The 19,559-nt window shown below is 42.0% G+C and overlaps 1 protein-coding gene across 2 annotated transcripts in view; it reads right to left on the reverse strand.

Moving 5' to 3' along the window:
* ildr2 (immunoglobulin like domain containing receptor 2) overlaps positions 1–18,858 on the reverse strand; it is a 94,059-nt gene extending 75,201 nt beyond the window's left edge. For both annotated transcript variants that reach the window (XM_033033390.1, XM_033033391.1), the window contains exon 1: positions 18,763–18,858. In XM_033033390.1, coding sequence (XP_032889281.1) covers positions 18,763–18,811 — 49 coding nt within the window. In that variant the 5' untranslated portion in view covers positions 18,812–18,858. The remainder of the gene's footprint in view (positions 1–18,762) is intronic.
* Positions 18,859–19,559: the final 701 nt, after the last annotated feature.

Genomic DNA, 19,559 nt, shown 5'->3' on the forward strand with positions numbered 1-19,559 from the left:
GAGGGGGGGGGGGGGGGTGGGAAATCACTTGTCAGATTTGTGCAATAATTGGTTTTAAAATGTAATGTCAACCGCCACTAACTCAGAGGAACATTTTCCAACCAACTTGCGTGTAAAATGTCTCAGCTGAGACCGCTTCCTTGATCTTTGCGCTGTGTGCACCTTTAATTTAATGGTTTCTCTGATGGTTAAATTAATTTAGTTCCAATTATGGAATAAATAAATTAGGTGGGCCATTATTTCAATAACAATGTCTAATGGAAATAGAATTTGATGTAGAGCAACATGTTCAATTTGATGTAAAACATCAGTGTTCACATTTATTCTGCGCTGGATTTAATTGGCACACACGCAACATAAATTTGCATTTCTGACCGGCTTTGTAATGAAATGTACTCAAGCAATAAACAAGGGATTGAGGAGTTGATTATTAGTGATTAGTGCTAATCTGCAAGCTGGAGCCCACATACACTGTTTAATACCGAGGATGCACTGACCAAGTGACACTCAAAATACACATGTAAATAGAAAAACATGGAAGAATTTTACTTTGGAATCCTTCAAGTCATGTTATACATTAGATCCAGGATAAAATAGTGTGAAGATGCATGTGTAGGTTACCCTAAATCATGAAATGTAGACAGAACAAGATAGGCAAATGCAACTAGCTTAGGTAGTTAGGAATGGGTGACATTTCAGCTCGAGACCCTTCTTCAGACTGAAGAAGGGTCTCGACCCGAAACGTCACCCATTCCTTCTCTCCAGAGATGCTGCCTGTCCCGCTGAGTTACTTCAGCATTTTGTGTCTACCAGCATCTGCAGTTCTTTCCTATACAACTTGCTTAGATTGGGCATCTTGGTTGGCATAAATGAGTTGGACGGAAGGACCACTTTCTATGTTGTACAACTACGTGAATCAAATCTTAAAAGTATGTGCATAGCAATCTGTGGTGTGAATTTGTGGAATGGTCTGGAACAGGAGATAAAGCATAATTCAGTTTAAAAAGATGTACAAAAACACTTGTTTAAAAGGATATTGGGATGAGGATAGGTGATTGTGATATTTGTTATACTGATTGTATTGGGAAGGGTGATTATAGAGTGATGGGTTGTAAATATGACTAAGATACTGTATAGTATTTGCGGGTTTTTTCTTTTCTTTTTCTTTTTTTCTTTTTTGTATGACTTTGTAAATATTTGATTAGTGTTCAAATGTAAATAATTTGGTGTACATATAGTGGCTGGTGTACATATGGTGTACATACAGCTGCTAAATTTGTATGAGATAATTACAAGCAGTTGAATAAGGGGTGGGAATTAATAAGCTTTGGCTTCTTCCTGCTCCTTTTCGGACACATATGATTTCATTTATTTACAGATATTGTTTATGACACTTTATAAATATTTTTGTTTTGGTTTTTTTGTATGCTGTTTCACATTTGCTTTTTTATTCTTTTATTCTGTCCAAAATAAATAACTAATAAATAAAATAAAAAAAATTAAAATTTATAACACCACGCCCGTCAGCACATCCGAATCAAAAAGTAAGACTCCCCTTTGACCTTGCAATTAACCTAATATCTTTGCAGCAATTTTGTGGTAATTAAATTGAAATGTTTAATCCAAGTTTTCAGGTGCTGAGAGTTTGTCTGCAAACAGGATGTCCCTAATCCCAATCAGTCCCCAGTCCTCAGTCTCAAAAACGATTGTTAATCCTCTAACAATTAGATAGCAAAGCCTTCTCCCACCCCCATACATATCGATAGTAAGACAAGGAAGGACTTCATGCTGTAGCATTTCCCCAAGTCTTGTCATACATTAGACCCATTATTAAATGGTATGGAGACATATCTGTAGGCTGACCTCAATAATAAAATGTAGATGAATAAGTATAAATATCAAACTAAATAAAAAGTTGTTTTATTGAAGCCATTTTATTTAGCCTTGTCAAACTACTTAAAGTATTGTTGCTTACTGTTATACAAAGTAAAACTAGAAAAGAAAAACAGTTCACAAACCACAGGGAAAAAATGTCAAACAAAATGAGTCACAAATAAATTCACAAGGCAAGCTGACTAACTAGAAGCCAGACAATGGGAGATGCACTTGTGACAGTGTTTGCTTCATACTAAAGATAAACTTGTATTGCAACATATGGTGAAAAAACATTCTGTATTTCTCTGGTGAATTGGTGAACATGCCGTTTCAACTGCTGGGATAAAGTAAGTGGTCACATTATTGCCTTTTATTGTCTTACATTTCCAAAACGTCAACCAAGGTCTGACTAATACTGCATCTATGCAGTGTGACTACTCATTTTTGTCACTGTCTGCCTGTTATTCCTTCCTCTGCTGATGCCCTAGTCTTTGGTAATTATGCTTTGAGTGTGAAAAAATGTCAGTACTGGCAGGCTAATAATGCCAATTTAACACAGAAAATGCCCCAAAGCAATTTTACCTGATGTCCACAAAGAAGCACTTCTCGTTACTGGATTGCAACAAGGATCTGCAATCCTAACCATATGTGATCCTGTAATCTGTAATGTCGGGTAATCCAATGAGAGTGTTAGTGGACCCATGTGGTCGTGTTCATAACCAACTCAAAGTATTTCCATTAGGTTACATCTTGTGAACTGGGTTTTGATATGAAAAAGCAAATGAATAGGGTAGAAAAGATTTAGCAGGATATGGGCCAAATGCAGACAAATGGGACTCGTTGAGATGGGGAATCTTGGTAGGCACGGATAATTTGGGCCAAAAGGCCTGTTTCTGTGCTTTATGATTCTATGAATATATGAATAAATCTGACAGACAAAAAAAATAAATTGGGAAAAGACATGAAAATCCAATTTTTTTGATCTGTGTGATAGCTCTGCTTAATGAACATGGTCCTTGTTAAAACCAAAATGCCCATTTCAGGTCCCAAAAGCCATTTAAGGATTCGAGCGTTTCAAATCTTCAGTACCCCTCAGGGCACATCCCACAATCTGCAAAAGGCAATTAAAGAAAAACAATGCAATTTATTGTCTCAAAGCATTCCCCATAATGCTGCTTCGTCTTTGTTCCTGACAAGAAATTCCGTAAATATAATTTCAATCTTGGCAACACTCCCTTAGGGCTTGTCCCACATGCCGATTTTTTCAGCGACTGCCGGCATCATTGATTGATGTATCAGGTCACCGAAAAATTTGCGGTGTGACGCGGCAGTGACGTACGACGCGCGGCGTTTTTTCAAGTGTTGCAACATTTTTTATTTCTCGCCGCTGGATTTTGAAATGTTCAAAATCTTTTGGCGACACTGATATGACACCGGCAGTCGCGAAGTGGGACAGGCCCTTTACTGTTCAAAATACCTTAAAACATTCTCCCAAATATTGAGAAGGATATAGCTATGCTATTTATAATCACGTTTAACATTTGTTATTTGTATTGGTCCTAAATTTTGGCATATATTGCATTTATAAAGACAAAAGGATTTTCACACCCAATTATTTGTTCCACATTTCTGCACCACGATTTGAAGGAATACAGTTCTTGAATTCTTTTTTTCTTTCTCTCCAAGCCGCGGAGTGTGTTCGACCGTCCCGATGTCGGAGTTTCGATCATCCCGACGCGAGGGCCTGTACATCCGGCCCTCCGTAACGGCGACTGAGAAGGGTTCATGGCCCTGACCATGGATGGACGGGGAAGGAAGACTTACTGAACTTTGTTGCCTTCCACCACAGTGAAGAATGTTGTGGTGGATGTTTGTTGAATTCTGTTGTGTCTTGTGTGTTCTTTTTTCAATTGTATCGCTGCATGGCAAATTAATTTCACTGGGCCTTATTTGGTGCATGTGACGAATAAATTTGAACTTTGACCAGTGATCATAAAGATACGAATGAATAAAATTGAGACCATTGACTGAATAGAGATAATATTAAGCAGTACAGTAAAGAACAGGCCTTTGGGCCCACAGCGTCTGTGCCGAACATGATGCCAAGACCAACTCTCATTTGCCTCTGTTCTATGCTGTATAGATTTTGTTGTCCATAACTGTTACTTACCTAATTCCCAAACTCTGCATGAAAACCCTTAAGACCAGCACAAAAGGCCTTGTGCTTTATTAGGCTGGATGCATTGAAGTGGAATGGAATGTAGAACTGAAACTAAAGTCTGGGCTCCCTGATAGCTGAATTAATGAAACCTCATACAACTTGGGGAAGGGCCATAGTGTTATTAAATAATCCAAAAATGTAAATGAGATATTAATGACTTCACTATTCCTCATCAGTGAGCACATCATTTGTTGGAGTGAAGAGCACTATTCCCGAAATAGCAAACCTCCAAATAGCAAAGTTCAGATGTTCTTCTGATGTTTTTCATACATGCACCAAGAGGCAATGACTTTTGTCCAGCCCAGCCACACCTACGTTAGAAGCAGGGGGAACGGCATGGGACAATTAATGCTGTCGATTATCCTCCCTTTGTCTTGAAAGAGGTAACATACAAGATTATTTTACCATTGTCCCACAGAGTTCCTTGACAAACAGGTCAGAATTTAAAACAAGATGAACAGGAAAGTTTCATGGGGGACTTGGTCATACAGAATCCTATATTTAGTATTGTTAACAGTCTGTTCCTATCTCACAGTTGTCAATCAATGTGAAAGGAACATTGTTCAACTGTTCTCCATGGAACACATCTGCTGAACTAGGAATTATCCCTTACATTATAATCTCTGCTTCACAACAGAAAATATGAATAAATCATGCTTTACAAATACAGAAGAGGAATATTCTGTTTAAAGTCCAGAAGACGGCACAAGAAAAATGCAAACCTTATATAGAGTGGGAAATAATACAATATGATTACATCAAACTGGCGTGGTTAATAGCATTGATATTGAGGCACAGTGATGTCAAGACCAGACTACAAATTGTTCAGAAGCATCAGTGCTCGAGACTATGCATACCAATTTTACCCAAGTATTTCATACTTGCTTTGTGTTGTTCATTTAAAAATCCAGTTAGTTTATATCCTATATATTTTTCAGGATGGAAGCATTGGTGGCAGGCCAGTATTTCTTTCCTAGTTCCATCCCTAGTTCCCCGTGGGAGGGTTACGGTGAGCTGCCTCCTTCACCTACTGCAGTCCTTCTGGTAAGAATAGTCCACAGTGCAATTGGAGGAGTTCCAGGATTTAGACCCGGCAACAAGAAAGGACCGGTGGTGCATTTCCAAATTGGGACGGTGCAAGAAATGGATGGGCATAAGCTTATTATTGAACGTGTACTGAGATACAGTGAAAAGTCTTTGTTCCTGGACTATCTTGTCAAATCAAAGTATAAATGAGTACAATTAAGCCATACACAAGTACAACAGGTAATGCAGAATATAATATTACAGCAGTGTGGCATTGTAGTTATGAGGAAAAAGTTCAATGTCTGCACAAAACAGGTTTTAAGATGGAAATTACACCCTACGTTGTAGACCTAGTATGCTTAGTGGTCTTTTTAAACACCAATTAAGAATACAAATACAACATTGGCTAGGTTTCATCTGTCGAATAGTCCACAAGGAGGATTTAAATTTGATCACCAGTCTGGGCTGAATTAGTGGATATTAACCAGGGCACAGGTAGATTAATGCTGAAGTAATTGGATTTAACAACACCAGATTAGCAAGGGAGAGAGAATTGCAGCAGAATTATTTGCTCACTGTCTGTGGAGAAATTAATGGAAAATAAAGTTGAGATCTTCTCTTGTGAATTTTCAACCTTTTAAAAATATATATCTATATATGTGATGTATTTATCAAAGGGAGCTGTTACCTGCCAGCTTCTTTTCTTGGATTGCTTGTACATACATGTATAGATGATAATGTTGATCGTTAGAAACATTACAAATTTCAGACTTGAATTGTTTTCTCTGGAACACTGGAGGTTGCAGGGAGACCTGACAGAGATATATACAATTATAAGAGGACATAGATAGGGTAGACCAGGATGGAAAAATCTAATACAAGAGGACATAGCTTTAAGGTGAGAGGGACAAAATTTAAAGGAGATGTGCGAGGGAAGTTTTTTTAAATTACACAGAGGGTAGTGAGTGCCTGGAACTTGCATGAGTGCCGCATATAAGTGACTTTTGGATAGGCACATGGATATACAGGGAATGGAGGGTTATGGATTATGTGCAGGCAGATAAGAGGTGGTCTTAGCATCAAATTCGGCACACATTGGGCAGCGCAGCGGTAGAGTTGCTGTCTTACAGTGCTTGCACCACTGGAGACCCGTGTTCGATCCTCACTACGGGTGCGGTCTGTACGGAGTTTGTTTGTTGTACGTTCTCCCCGTGACCGCGTGGGTTTTCTCAGAGACCTTCAGTTTCCTCCCACACTCCAAAGACATACAGGTTTGTAGATTAAGTAGGAAGGAACTGCAGATCCTGGTTTAAACCGAAGATAGACATAAAATGCTGGAGTAACTCAGTGGGACAGGAAACATCTCTGGAGAGAAGGAATGCGTAATGTTTCGGGTCGAGACACTTCTTCAGACTGAAGAACCATTTCTCGACCCGAAACGAGATTAATTATATCTATTTTTAAATGTTCACAGAACTAATACTAAACTCCTACACAAAGAGAGGGAGTGTTGTTTCTGATAATCATCTATGGGATGAGTATTTAGTAATAAAACTAGACTAATTGGTCCCCCGACGCAATATTCCACCTCTCCACCAAATCCAATATTGGTGGCCAGTTGCGGGGGGGGGGGGGGGGGGGGGATTTCTGGAGCGCTGGTATGGGTGTTGTTGGCTGCAGTGACTACTGGTCTCCAGAAGGCTAGTGTGAACATTGTGGGCCAAATGGATTCTTGGGGTGGCAGCTCAGTCCCTCAAGCCTGATGTGCTGGCAGCTCACTCACTCACGGCTGGTGGGCTGGCAGTTGACTCACGGCTATTCCTTGAAATTCTATTTCAAGCAGAGTGCTAGGCCACCAAATTCAAATCCATTTTCCTACCATTTCAAGCAGGGTGCAAGGCCACCAAATTCAAGTGCAGTTTCTTACCTCTTCGAACAGGGTGCAAGGCCACAAAATTCAAGTGCAGTTTCATACCACTTCAAGCAGGGTGCAAGGCCACCAAATTCAGGTTCAGTTTCCTACCACTTCAAGCAGGGTGCAAGGCCACCAAATTCAAGTGCAATTTCATACCATTTCAAGGATGGTGCAAGGCAACCAAATTCAAATGCAGTTTAATACCATTTCATGCAGGGTGCAACGACACCACATTCAAATGCAGTTTCATACCATTTCGTGCAAGGCCACCACATTCAAATGCATTTTCATACTATTTCAAACAGGGTGAAACCACCATAAAAACCACCATAAAATCACACAGTAGACATTCAGTGTGTTCAATTGATTCACAGCTCAGACAGAGTCGTGACCTCTCCCTCCCCCATCATGCAGAGACTGAGCCACGCCCACACTCCTGGGTTTTATAACCCCTCCCCCTCCCACCGGAAAAGGTGTGGCCTTCATGGAGTGATTGACAGGAGAGAGTTACTCAACATTTTCTAAACACTAATAACACTTTTGTTTTTAATTGATGGGAAGAATCCTCTGCACCCGATGAGAGGAGGGGAACTGAGTAAGATGGCCAAAAGTCACAGCCGTAAGTGGTAGCGTTTTATCTAAAATCAATATAGTGCAAAGTTCAAGTTCAAGTGTTCAAGTGAGTTTATTGTCATGTGTCCCTGTATAGGACAATGAAATTCTTGCTTTGCATAAGCACACAGAAAATAGTAGGCATTTACTACAAAACAGATAAATGTGTCCATATACCATGATATAAATATATACACACATGAATAAATAAACTGATAAAGTGCAAATAACAGAAAGTGGTTATTAATAATCAGAGTTTTGTCCGAGCCAGGTTTAATAGCCTGATGGCTGTGGGGAAGTAGCTATTCCTGAACCTGGTTGTTGCAGTCTTCAGGCTCCTGTACCTTCTACCTGAAGGTAGCAGGGAGATGAGTGTGTGGCCAGGATGGTGTGGGTCTTTGATGATACTGCCAGCCTTTTTGAGGCAGCGACTGTGATAAATCCCCTTGATGGAAGGAAGGTCAGAGCCGATGATGGACTGGGCAGTGTTTACTACTTTTTGTAGTCTTTTCCTCTCCAGGGCGCTCAAATTGCCGAACCAAGCCATGATGCAACCGGTCAGCATGCTCTCGACTGTGCACCTGTAGAAGTTAGAGAGAGTCTTCCTTGACAATCCGACTCTCCGTAATCTTCTCAGGAAGTCAGGAAATAGGAAGTTGTCAAGTTTAGACAAACAACCATTTGCAGGCAGTGCCTTTTCACTTCAACCCAAACAACCATTTGCAGGCAGTGCCTTTTTACTTCAACCCAAAGCCCCCAAACACCATTTGCAGGTAGTGCCTTTTTACTTCAACCCAAAGCCCCCAAACAACCATTTGCAAGCAGTGCCTTTTTATTTCAAACTAACCATATTTTCATTTTCAAACCACACTAAGGGCACTCACAGTTGCATAGACATGTGTTCAGTGTTATTCAGAGCTCAGAGAGATGGCTTCCTCCATCTTGCAGAGACTGAGTGAGGCACACCACTTCCTGGTTTTATAGTCCCTCCCCCTCCCTCCAGCAGGGGCAGCAGAGAGAATGGCAATTTTTAAAAAACATTACTATCTCTCTGATTTTTCATCGGGAAAAATCCTCTAGTCCCGGAAGGCGGAGCGGGGCTCAGAGCGAAGTGGCCAAAAATGACGGCCGTAGGTGGCGGCGTTCTCTCGGAAATCGCAGCACAGTGGGCCAAAAGCGGTCAAGATCAGACTTTTAGTAATATACACACAATACACAATACAATTTATTTGTCACTTGAACCTCATAGAGGCTCAAATGAAATGTTGTTTCTGCAGTCATACACACAAGAAAAAAAGACCCAAGACACAACACAATTTACACAGACATCCATCACAGCGCATCTCCTCCTCGCTGTGATGGAAGGCAAAAAAACATATCTCTCCCCTGCACTCCCCATTCCCCTCCCGATGTCAGAGTCAAAGCCCCCGACGGGCGATGGCAATTGTCCCGCGGCCATTAACGCCACGCCGGGTGATGCAAGGCCCTGCTCCGGGTCTTGTTGTTGGAGCCCCCGGCGGGCGCTAGCAAAGTCCCGCAGCCGTTGAAGCCGCGCCGGGCGGTGATGTAAGGCCCCGCTCCAGGCACTCCTCGACCCAGCGACTCGGGCGGGTGAAGTCGCCGTTGCGGAAGCCCCGAAAAGCGGTCTCCCAGCAGGGACCCGCGGGCTCCCAGTGTCACTGTCCACCGGACCTGCGGTAAGCCTCCGAATCCCCGGGGTCGGGTCGCAGCAGCGCGCCACCACCGCTCCACCCGCTCCGAACTCGGCCAGCTCTACGATGGTGAGTAGGTCCGCAGCTCCGCGACTGGAGCCCTAGGTCGTTCCTGCTGGAGGCCGCTCCACGTTGCAGCCCCAATGACAACGGAGACCCGACAGGGAAAAGGTCGGGTTCTCCGTGCAGGGCAAAGGTTTTAAAAGTTTCCCCCCCCCCCCCCACACACACACACACACACACACATACCCCATCAAAAATAAATAAAAACTACATTAAAACGGGACAAAAAATAACAAAAAGACAGACGGACTGCAGAGGCCGCTGCGACGTGAGTCGCGCCGCCCACCGGAAGTGGGCGTATCTATAGATAGATAGCTCATGGATCTATTGGCATTTGAAAATATATAAATAAATGTAGAAGTTTTTTTTAATGCAAGGATTAAGTATCATCAATATTACGAGTGAGCTCCTTGGATGGGAAATTGCCTACAGTATTTTGATGTGAATATGATGAGGGCAAAGCAATTGTTAATTACTTTACAGCTTAAGAATAATGATATTGCAAGGAAATTAACAGGTGTTAAGAATTGGCATATGGATTGATGTAAATGTGTTTCAGTAATTTAACTCATGAATTTTATTTTCCTCTTCTGCATAAAGTTGCTTAATTTTAATATGTGGGGACTGTTTGTGGGGAAGGTTTCCAAATGGAACATTTTGGTGCTCAAATGAAACTTGGTGTCCAAATCATTAAAAAGCCGACATCCAAATTCATCAGCAACGAGGAAGGCAAAGTCAATAATCCAAGAAATGGTTCTGTTGAGGAGTAAATAAATCTTACAATTATATCGGACTTTGGCAAAGCCACACCAGGAGTGTTGCATACACCTTTGACCTAGTTTACCAGTCTGGTTCCTGGGTCAGCAGATTTGTCATATATGGGCCAGTTGGTTGGGTGGACAAAGATATTGTTTGTTCTGTACTGAACAGTTGAATGAATGAATGAATGAATGAATGAATGAATAAGTTTATGAATGAATTAATACATTTATTGGCCAAGTATGTTCACATACAAGGAATTTGCCTTGGTGCTCCGCTCGCAAGTAACAACACGACATACAGTAAACCATTAAGAATAAAATTTAAAACATAAAAACATTAAATAAAACATTATAGTTTAAACATGCAAATGAAATAAAATACCAGAGCAAACATAAGCTACAGATTTTTGATTATTGAGTAGAGCTACTGCTCGTGGAAAAAAAGCTGCTTTTATGTCTGTTTGTGGGACAGTCCGGAGTTGCCTTTCAGAGGGAAGTGCTCCAAAGAGTTTGTGGCCAGGGTGAGAAGGGTCAGAGATGATCTTACCCGCTCGCTTCCTGGCCCTTGCAGTGTACAGTTCGTCAATGGAGGGAAGGTTGCAGCCAACAACCTTCTTAGCTGATCGGACGATTCGCTGCAGCCTGCGGATGTCGCGCTTGGTGGCTGAGCCAAGCCAGACCATGATGGAGAAGTTGAGAACAGACTCTGCGATGGCAGTATAGAATTGGACCATCATTGCCTGAGGCAGATTGTGTTTCCCCAGCTGCCGCAGGAAGTACATCCTCTGTTGAGCCTTTTTTACTGTGCAGTAGATGGTGGCCCCCCCATTTAAGGTCCTTGGAGATGATGGTTCCAAGGAACTTAAAGGACTCCACAGATGTGACTGTGGTGTTGTTGATGGTGAGTGGGAGGAGGGGAGGGGGAGCTCTCCTAAAGTCTACTATCAATTCCACCGTCTTAAGAACATTGAGCTCAAGGTTGTTGCGACGACACCAGGACGCCAGCTGTGACATTTCCTGTCTGTAGGCAGATTCCTCCCCATCCTGGATCAGTCTAATCAGGGTTGTGTCGTCCGCAAACTTGAGAAGCTTGACAGAGGTGTCTGTGGAGGTGCAGTCATTGATGTAGAGAGAGTAGAGGAGAGGGGAGAGTACGCAGCCTTGCGGTGCTCCTATGTTGAGGGGCTACGGGTCTGAGATATGCTTTCCCCGTCTCACATGTTGCTTCCTGTCTGTCAGGAAGTTGGTGATCCACTGACAGTGGGATTCAGGCACAGTCAACTGGGAGAGCTTGGAGTGTAGTAGTTCTGGCACAATGGTGTTGAATGCAGAGCTAAAATCCATAAACAAAATCCTCGCATAGGATTTTGGCGGTCTAGGTGCTGAAGGATGAAGTGGAATGTCCATGGTTTTTACCCTTGTTTTTACAGATCCCTTTATAATGGATTTTGGTTATAGCGGACTGACAAACTGACCTTCACCACCAGGCCGATGCCACTCCCAGTTGGCCACTCCCAGGCTGTGCCTGCCATCACCGCCACCACAGCCATGCCCGCCACCATTGCCACCGTTTGCCCGGTCACGCCTGCTGTCACCTCCACCCCAACCATGCCTGCCACCATTGCCACCGCCTCCCCAGCCACTCTCAGGCCATTCCTGCTGCCGCCGTCACCCCTTACCTACACGCTGGAGGGCCGCGATCAACGACTCCAGCAATCCTCACCTCTTCCCCACTGTCAGCACGCTGGGGCCGTCAACTCAACTAGATTCAAGATCCAGTTCCAGACCGAGTCTCAAGAAGGGTCCCGACCTGAAACATCACCTATCCATGTTGTTCAGAGATGCTGTCTGGCCCGTTAAGTTATTTCAGCATTTTGTGTGTAAACCTGCATCTGCAGTTGTTTGGTTGTACCCTGATAATCCCAAACACGGTTATAGAGGACAGCCGTCAATAACGGTACACCACCCCATGGTACATTATAATGAGGGTTTACTGTCATTCCTTGATCCAGTCAGTCAATCAATCGGATTGAACAATTGTTACTGAATTGTGTAAAGTTTGATCTACCAAATACAAGTTTGATTATTTTCTTCAATAAACAATGGAGAGAAACTAATGAGGAATTAAAAAAAAAGATAATTAAGAAATGATACAGAAAGCAGTTGGTTATCACAGAAATGGGTCTTCGATGGTGTAACTAGTGGAGTGACACAAGGATCCATCTTGACCTTCAGTTATCTACTATTTATATTAATGATCTTGAGGAGGGGGCAGAATATAATGTATCCAAGTTTGCCAATTTCCCAAAGTAGTAGGAGGATATGTTGTAATGAGAATATTTAGACTGAAACAGGCTACAGATTGAAAACTTGGCAAATGGAGCATAATGTGGAAAGTGTGAGGTCATGCATGTTGAGTAGAGGAATCTAAGAGCAAACTATTACAGGTATGTAAAGGAAGAACTGTTGCAGTTAAGTGAAATACAGAGGGATTGAGTTGTTCTTGTGCATGAATCACAATGCGTGAGCTGGAAGCCACATTACATATTGACTTTATTGCAAGAGCTTAGTCATAGAAAAGATAGACACAAAAAGTTGAACTAACTCAGGTAGCATCTCTGGAGAGAAGGAATGGGTGACGTTTCAGTCGCGACCCTTCTTCAGACTGGTTAGGGATAAGGGAAACGAGAGATATAGATGATGACATGGAGAGATAAAGAACAATGAACAAAAGATATGCAGAAAAGTAACAATGATAAAGGATATAAGCCATTGTTAGCAGTTTGTAGGGTGAAAATGAGAAGATAGTGCGACTTGGGTGGGAGAGGGATAGAGAGGGGGAATGCCGGGGCTACCTGATGTGAGGGAAATCAATATTCATACCACTGGGCTGTAAGCTGCCCAAGCGAAATATGAGATGCTGTTCCCCCAATTTGCGGTTAGCCTCACTCTGACAATGGAGGAGACGCAGGACAGAAAGGTCTGTGTAGGAATGGGAAGGAGAATTAAAGTGTCTGGCAACTGGGAGATCAGGTTGGTTCAGGCGGGCTGAGCGAAGGTGTTCAGCGAAACGATCACCCAGTCTGCGTTTGGTCTCGCCGATGTATAAGAGTCCACATCTTGAACAATGGATATAGTAGATGAGGTTGGAGGAGGTGCAAGTGAACCTCTGCCTAACCTGAAAGAACTGCTGGGATCCCTGGACACAGTCGAGGGAGGAGGTATAGCGACAGGTGTTGCATCTTCTGCAGTTGCAGAGGAAGGTACCTGGGAAGGTTCACTAGACTAATCCTAGGGATGAGATGGTTGTCCCATCTTGAAATTACACCTGTATTCTTTGGAATTTAGAAGAATGCAGCACAAGAACCGCACAGTGCATAATAAAGTAGTTGAAATGTTTCCTCTAACGAGATAATATCCAACAAGTCAACATGGTTACAAAGGGACACTTGCTTAAAACCGAAGGGCAAAGAACTTCCATTCACAGAGGATGTCAAACATCCAGAATTCTCTGACATGGAAGGCTCAATCATGGGAAGTATTTAAAGAGAATTTAGATACATTTTTGAAAGAAAGATTAGTGACTTAAGAGCATGGAAGATTAGCCATAATCATATTGAATGGCAGGGCAGGCTTGAAGACATGGGACTCCTCCTATTTTCTCATGTTTTTAAGATAAATTATTTAAATCTCCAATAATAATTAAGTCTGAAGCAATTGGACTCAACATGTCAGTTCTGGGTGGTTGTTAGCAATAATTAAGACTTGTCAGAATGTTAAAAATTGCACATTTCTTAGTCTGCTTCATAAAAATATATATTTGTACAGGAGTTTTGTGTGATTGCACGAGTTTTAATATCACGGTGAGATATTGGTATAACATGGCTTCTGGAGAGTGGATGAGCAACTAAAACAGCATCTTCCTGATTTCCTCATTTAATTTCACTGATATGGTTACTGGGAACTCATTCAACTTGTACTTAAATAATATGTGGTGATTAAAAATATTATTTTTAACGAGAGAGTCTGGGTGGTTGTTACTGACTGTAGTGAGGCCATTTTGTATGAAAGAAACGTGACTGGTTGAAAACACTTGGTGCTGTGATGTCCACGTTAATAGAATGGTTTGTTGAGTGTCCCTGCCAATGATCATACAGAAAGACTGGAAACTTGGATGAAATACCAGAGAGTCATTGTGTGTGGTGCAGACTTACGGAAAGTCAGCCTCTTCAAGAAATAACAAAATAAACAATGCAACAACTTCATCAAAACATGTGAAAGCTTGAACTAATTAGCTTTATTTTCTTTCACTCTTCCAATCTTCCCATTCTGCTACTGTGCAAAAAAATACATGGCACATGGAGATGATACAACACTTGGCAGTATTTCCTATTCATCACTTCAAAAACAACTTTGCATTAATGATACTAAATAGGGTCAATAATCTATTTAACTATGGTTTGCGCGCCACAGGAAGCTCCTTTTGCACCCAAAATTAAAATGTTACGGCAACACCAAAATCGACATGAAGTGATTTGTCAGAAATTGAATCTACAGAACCATTGCTTTGACTGAGACAACAGGCAAGGAAGCTACTACTACTAGAAAGAACCATACAAAGGTTCTGCTGAAAATATTACAGATAAAAAACAGGGACTAACAATGCACACATGTGTAATAAGTTCATAGGTTCTGGGAGCAGAATAAGGCCATTCAGTCCATCGCGTCAACTCCACCATTCAATCATAGTTGATCTATCTTTCCCTATCAACCCCATTCTCCTACCTTCTCCCCATAACTCCTGACATCCTTACTAATCAATATCAATTGTCTTGGCCTCCACAGCCGTCTGTGGCAATAAATTCCACAGATTCACCACCCTTTGACTAAATAAATTCCTTCTCATTGACTTTCTAAAGGCATGTCCTTTTATTCTGAGGCAATGGCCTCTGGTCCTACACTCTCCCACTAGTGGAAACATCTTCTTCACATTCACTCTATCCAGGCATTTCACTATTCGGTAAGTTTCAATGAGGGGTCCCCTCATCCTACTAAGCTCAAGTGAGTATGGGCCCAGTGCCTTCAAATGCTCATCGTATGTTAACCCAATCATTCCTGGGATCATTCTCGTAAACATCTTCTGGACCCTCTCCAATGCCAGCACATCCTTCCTCAGATGTTTGTATTATAGCCCTCTCGACATATATGCTAGCATTGCATTGCCTTCCTTACTACCGATTCAACTTGCAATATAACTTTTAGGGAATCCTGCACCAGCACTCCCAAGTCCCTTTTGCAACTCTGATTTCTGAATTAATATTGGGGTTTGACATAAAAGGTTTAATCAAAGTAAAAACAAAGACTAATCAAAGAAAAGGCACAAAACAACAAAGAAAACAATCAAAGAAAATGCATAAAATGGGTGTAAAACTGAAGCATAAATATGCCACAGAATATTCAAAATAACAATTTATAGGGGATGCAAATGTCCTAATTATTCACAAACTGAAAACAATATACAAAATCTATCCGAGCCAAATCAGTTTTGTTTTAGTCTCCTCACAAAATAAGCTAAAGTCTTGCACAGTACACAAACCATTGGGCTAAATAAAATCTGTCTTTATTATCTGGACAGTCACCAGTGAAATTGCTTGGTCAAAGCAATAGTTGATCATAAGAGCAGTATAAAGGCTAGATATTCTGCAACAAGTGTTTTACCAGCAAACTATCAATTGCAAGGCACTCTTCACAATAGTTACTTCTGAATGGCATGCTTTGATTCTGGGCTATACATGGTCACTTTCAATTATATCCTAAAAATAGGCAACTCTAAGTGACACAAGAAACTGAAGATGCTTAAATCCTGAGCAAAACACAAAGTGCTGGAGGAACCCTGCGGGTCATTCAGTCACATCAAATAATATTACGAGTACAATCAAGCCATACACCAGCGCAACAGGTTGGACAACGTAAAATACCACTGTGCAAAGTATGGTGTTACATTGTAGGATTATAGTTTAGTGTAGAGATACAGCGTGGAAACAGGCCCTTCGGCCCACCGAACCACACCTACCAGTGACCCCCACACATTAACATTGCCTTACACACTGGGGAAAATTCACATTCATACCAAGCCAATTTACCTACATACTTGTACGTCTTTGGAGTGTGGGAGGAAACCGAAGATCTCAGAGAAAACCCACACAGGTCATGTGGAGAACGTACAAACTCCGTACAGACAGCACCCATAGTCGGGATCGAACCCGGGTCTCTGGCGCTGTAAGGCAGCAACTCTACCGCTGCCCACTTACAGAGAAAATGTTCAAGGCCCACAACGAGGTAGGTTGGAAGATTGGGACTACACCCTAGTTTATGGGAGGACTGCTCATTAGTAGTCTGGTTACAGCTGGCAAGTTGCTGTTCTGAGAATTAAGATAAGTACACAGCGGGTCGACAGAGACTCGCAGCCGGCAGAGCCTAGGTTGATGGAGCCCGCAGCCAGCCCCTGCATCGACGGAGCACCGAGGCCGGGTCGGCGCCGCTGAGGCTTCAGGAGGGGACCCGGCTGCAGTTGTGGGGGAAGTCGGTGATGGTGTTGGGGTCGGCGGTTGTTGAGGGCATGGTGGAGGATGTGCCGCCGGAAACAAAGGAGGACCCGGCCTGGGGGGGCCGCTGTGAGAGGGGGAGAACAAAGGAGGACCTGCCACGGGATACTCAGTGCCCTTTATGTGGCGACTATTTGCATACCTTAGGTATGCAACAAAGAATTTCACTGTGACTTGTCACATGTCAATAAAGTATTTATTCATTCGTTCGTAGTTCATTTTATATACGAGGGGTATTCTCTGCTTCAACTTTCTTTTGCTCAGAATTCCAGTCAACTTGTGAAAAAAAAACTTTCCTTTGTTATACCTAAGTGAATTACTTTAAATCCATGCTCTGCGGTATTTGACCCCTCTGCACTAGGATATGGGAAGACCCTCAGATTTTATGTACCTCTGCTTCCCATTCCTTGGACTGCCCTTCTTGCTCTATGTTTTCATCACATACTTTCCACAATATTCAATCTCATCTGAACAGTGTAGATAATTAGAAATTAAACATAAGCTTTCAATCAACTTGCAAAAATAAAACTTGTTAATCTTTTGTTTGAAAAGTAATATCTAAAGCAGAATTTGAACGTGTACCGCAGACAGCAAAGCTCCGTTGATCTTGGAGCACGTGTAATGTAATATTATCACAGAGGAAAGGCAATATTAACGTTACCTATTACGAGTGATGGCATTTGAAGTTTTGACACTGATTCATATGAAAACAGAATGATCCTCTAAATTTTACTTCAACCACCTTCCTAAAATGTCGGTTTAACTAATTTCGCACCACGTTTTTCTGCAGAAATAAACTGAATATGAGACAGCGCCATAAAATATACCTTGTTTTTTGTTTAAAGCAGTGTTCAAATGGAGAGCCATATTTTAATTTTCCGTTAGCTGTGCTATGGTGGAGGTGGGTCGATAGTTTGGAAGAAATAACACCTCCATTAACTGTTCAAGAAGGAACTGCAGATGCTGGAAGATCGAAGGTACACAAAAATGCTGGAGAAACTCAGCGGGTGCAGCACCCGCTGAGTTTCTCCAGCATTTTTGTGTACCTCCATTAACTGTTCTGCACAACCTACCCGGGAAGATGTATGCGGAGGTACCACCATTTTAACAACTAGTTGCACTTGCATCCAGAACTGCGGTGAAATAACGGTGGCCTTTCTGAAGCCGTGCTCCAGTCAGTTCAAAAGAAAAACAATCTATATTTCAGAGAATTTGAACCAATCGTTGTTTCGCTGCAAACCCCTAGCACGAATTGAACCGTACAGTTCAACCAAAAACAAACTACAAAGCTTCGGGTTTCCCGAGGGTTTTCCACACAACAAAATAAAGAGAACTTGCACAAAAATCAGGTTTCAGCTCAGATACGCACACACAATTCCGAAATAAAATTCATATTAGACGTGCTGAGTTAAATTATGCAGCATTCTCGAATTTATTTGGAGAAAGAGGTTCGTCTGATGCAACTAACGGACCAAGTCTTCGCATGTGTGAGTCAGTGCATCATGCGAGACAGCGAATGAAATGATTCATGGATGGTCTAGTCGAGGGTTTCACTGACACGGATTTTAATGAACCGATGTCACTGAAATACGGGATTTTAAATTAAAAATGGATTAATGATCCGCCTTTAAAATGTGAAGATTGTAACGAGCTTATAATTGAGGCATCTCGTGACTAAAACATAACCTCGTATCCTTTCATACGTTCCTGGGTGCTATAACGGTTTTTACTAACATTAGCACATGAAAAACTTTGCTGTGAACAGCGCATACAGACGTTTCAAAGGGCAATTAATAATATGGGGGCGAAGTAATTAGTCGGGTGTTTATTATTCGATGTAAGGAGAGGGTAAAATGGAAAATTGCAAACAATCTCGTCTTTGGACAGCCATGTGCATTCATCGATTTTTTTTTTGCGGGAGCTAGCGGTACCAATATATTTACTACAAAGTTAAACGTAGTTTAACTCTTACCTGCCAGGCAGAGTACAGGCATCCACCACGAGAACCCAGATAAACACATTTTGAACGTCCTTTACATCCCAAATATTTTGTTACGACTCGAAATTGGCCATTGTAATTCCTCCCTGTCTCTCTCAACACTGGCAAGGCACTGAAGTATCGGCCAAGCTTTATCTGGCACCTGTTACTCGTCCAGCACTAAAGGGCTGTACGCTGTTCCAACCTTTGACAGAAACAAACCAGCAGAAAGGAACGTGGCTTCGCAAATTCATATATGCCTTTTATTCCGCATATAACGTCTTGTTGCTCCGTGTGTTGGCATGAAACAAAATCTAACGCGGGGGGTAATTCGCCGTATAAGTATCCCAGCCCCCCTCTCTCCTGATGAGCTTTTCCAATCACATGGCTTCATTGATGCTGATTTGGTCTCGACTGTGGCTGAAACTATCAGCGTTCCTGGCTCAAAGTACAGATCATTTTATCCACTTGGCTTATTTTTGCGGGACTTCTTCCTCCACCTTTTGGTATTCCATATAACGTGGCGGACAACAGTAGAATTCTAATTAGAATTTAGCCAACGCATGAACTCTCGACTGCATGAATGGTGCCCGTTAATTTCCACCTCACTGTCTGCATTAACAAAACGCCTTCAAGCTGAGGTTAATGCATTTCGTTCAGAATTCCCCCAAAATTGCACAATGCGTTGGACATTGGGAGAATAAATGATGCTTGTTTGGTTGTGTGGAACATTCAGTATGGCACGATTTTAACTGCAACAATGTAATTAGCTTGCAGTATTCAGACATTTA

Source organism: Amblyraja radiata, chromosome 14 (genome assembly GCF_010909765.2).
Source record: "Amblyraja radiata isolate CabotCenter1 chromosome 14, sAmbRad1.1.pri, whole genome shotgun sequence".
In the NCBI taxonomy this organism is placed as follows: domain Eukaryota; kingdom Metazoa; phylum Chordata; class Chondrichthyes; order Rajiformes; family Rajidae; genus Amblyraja; species Amblyraja radiata.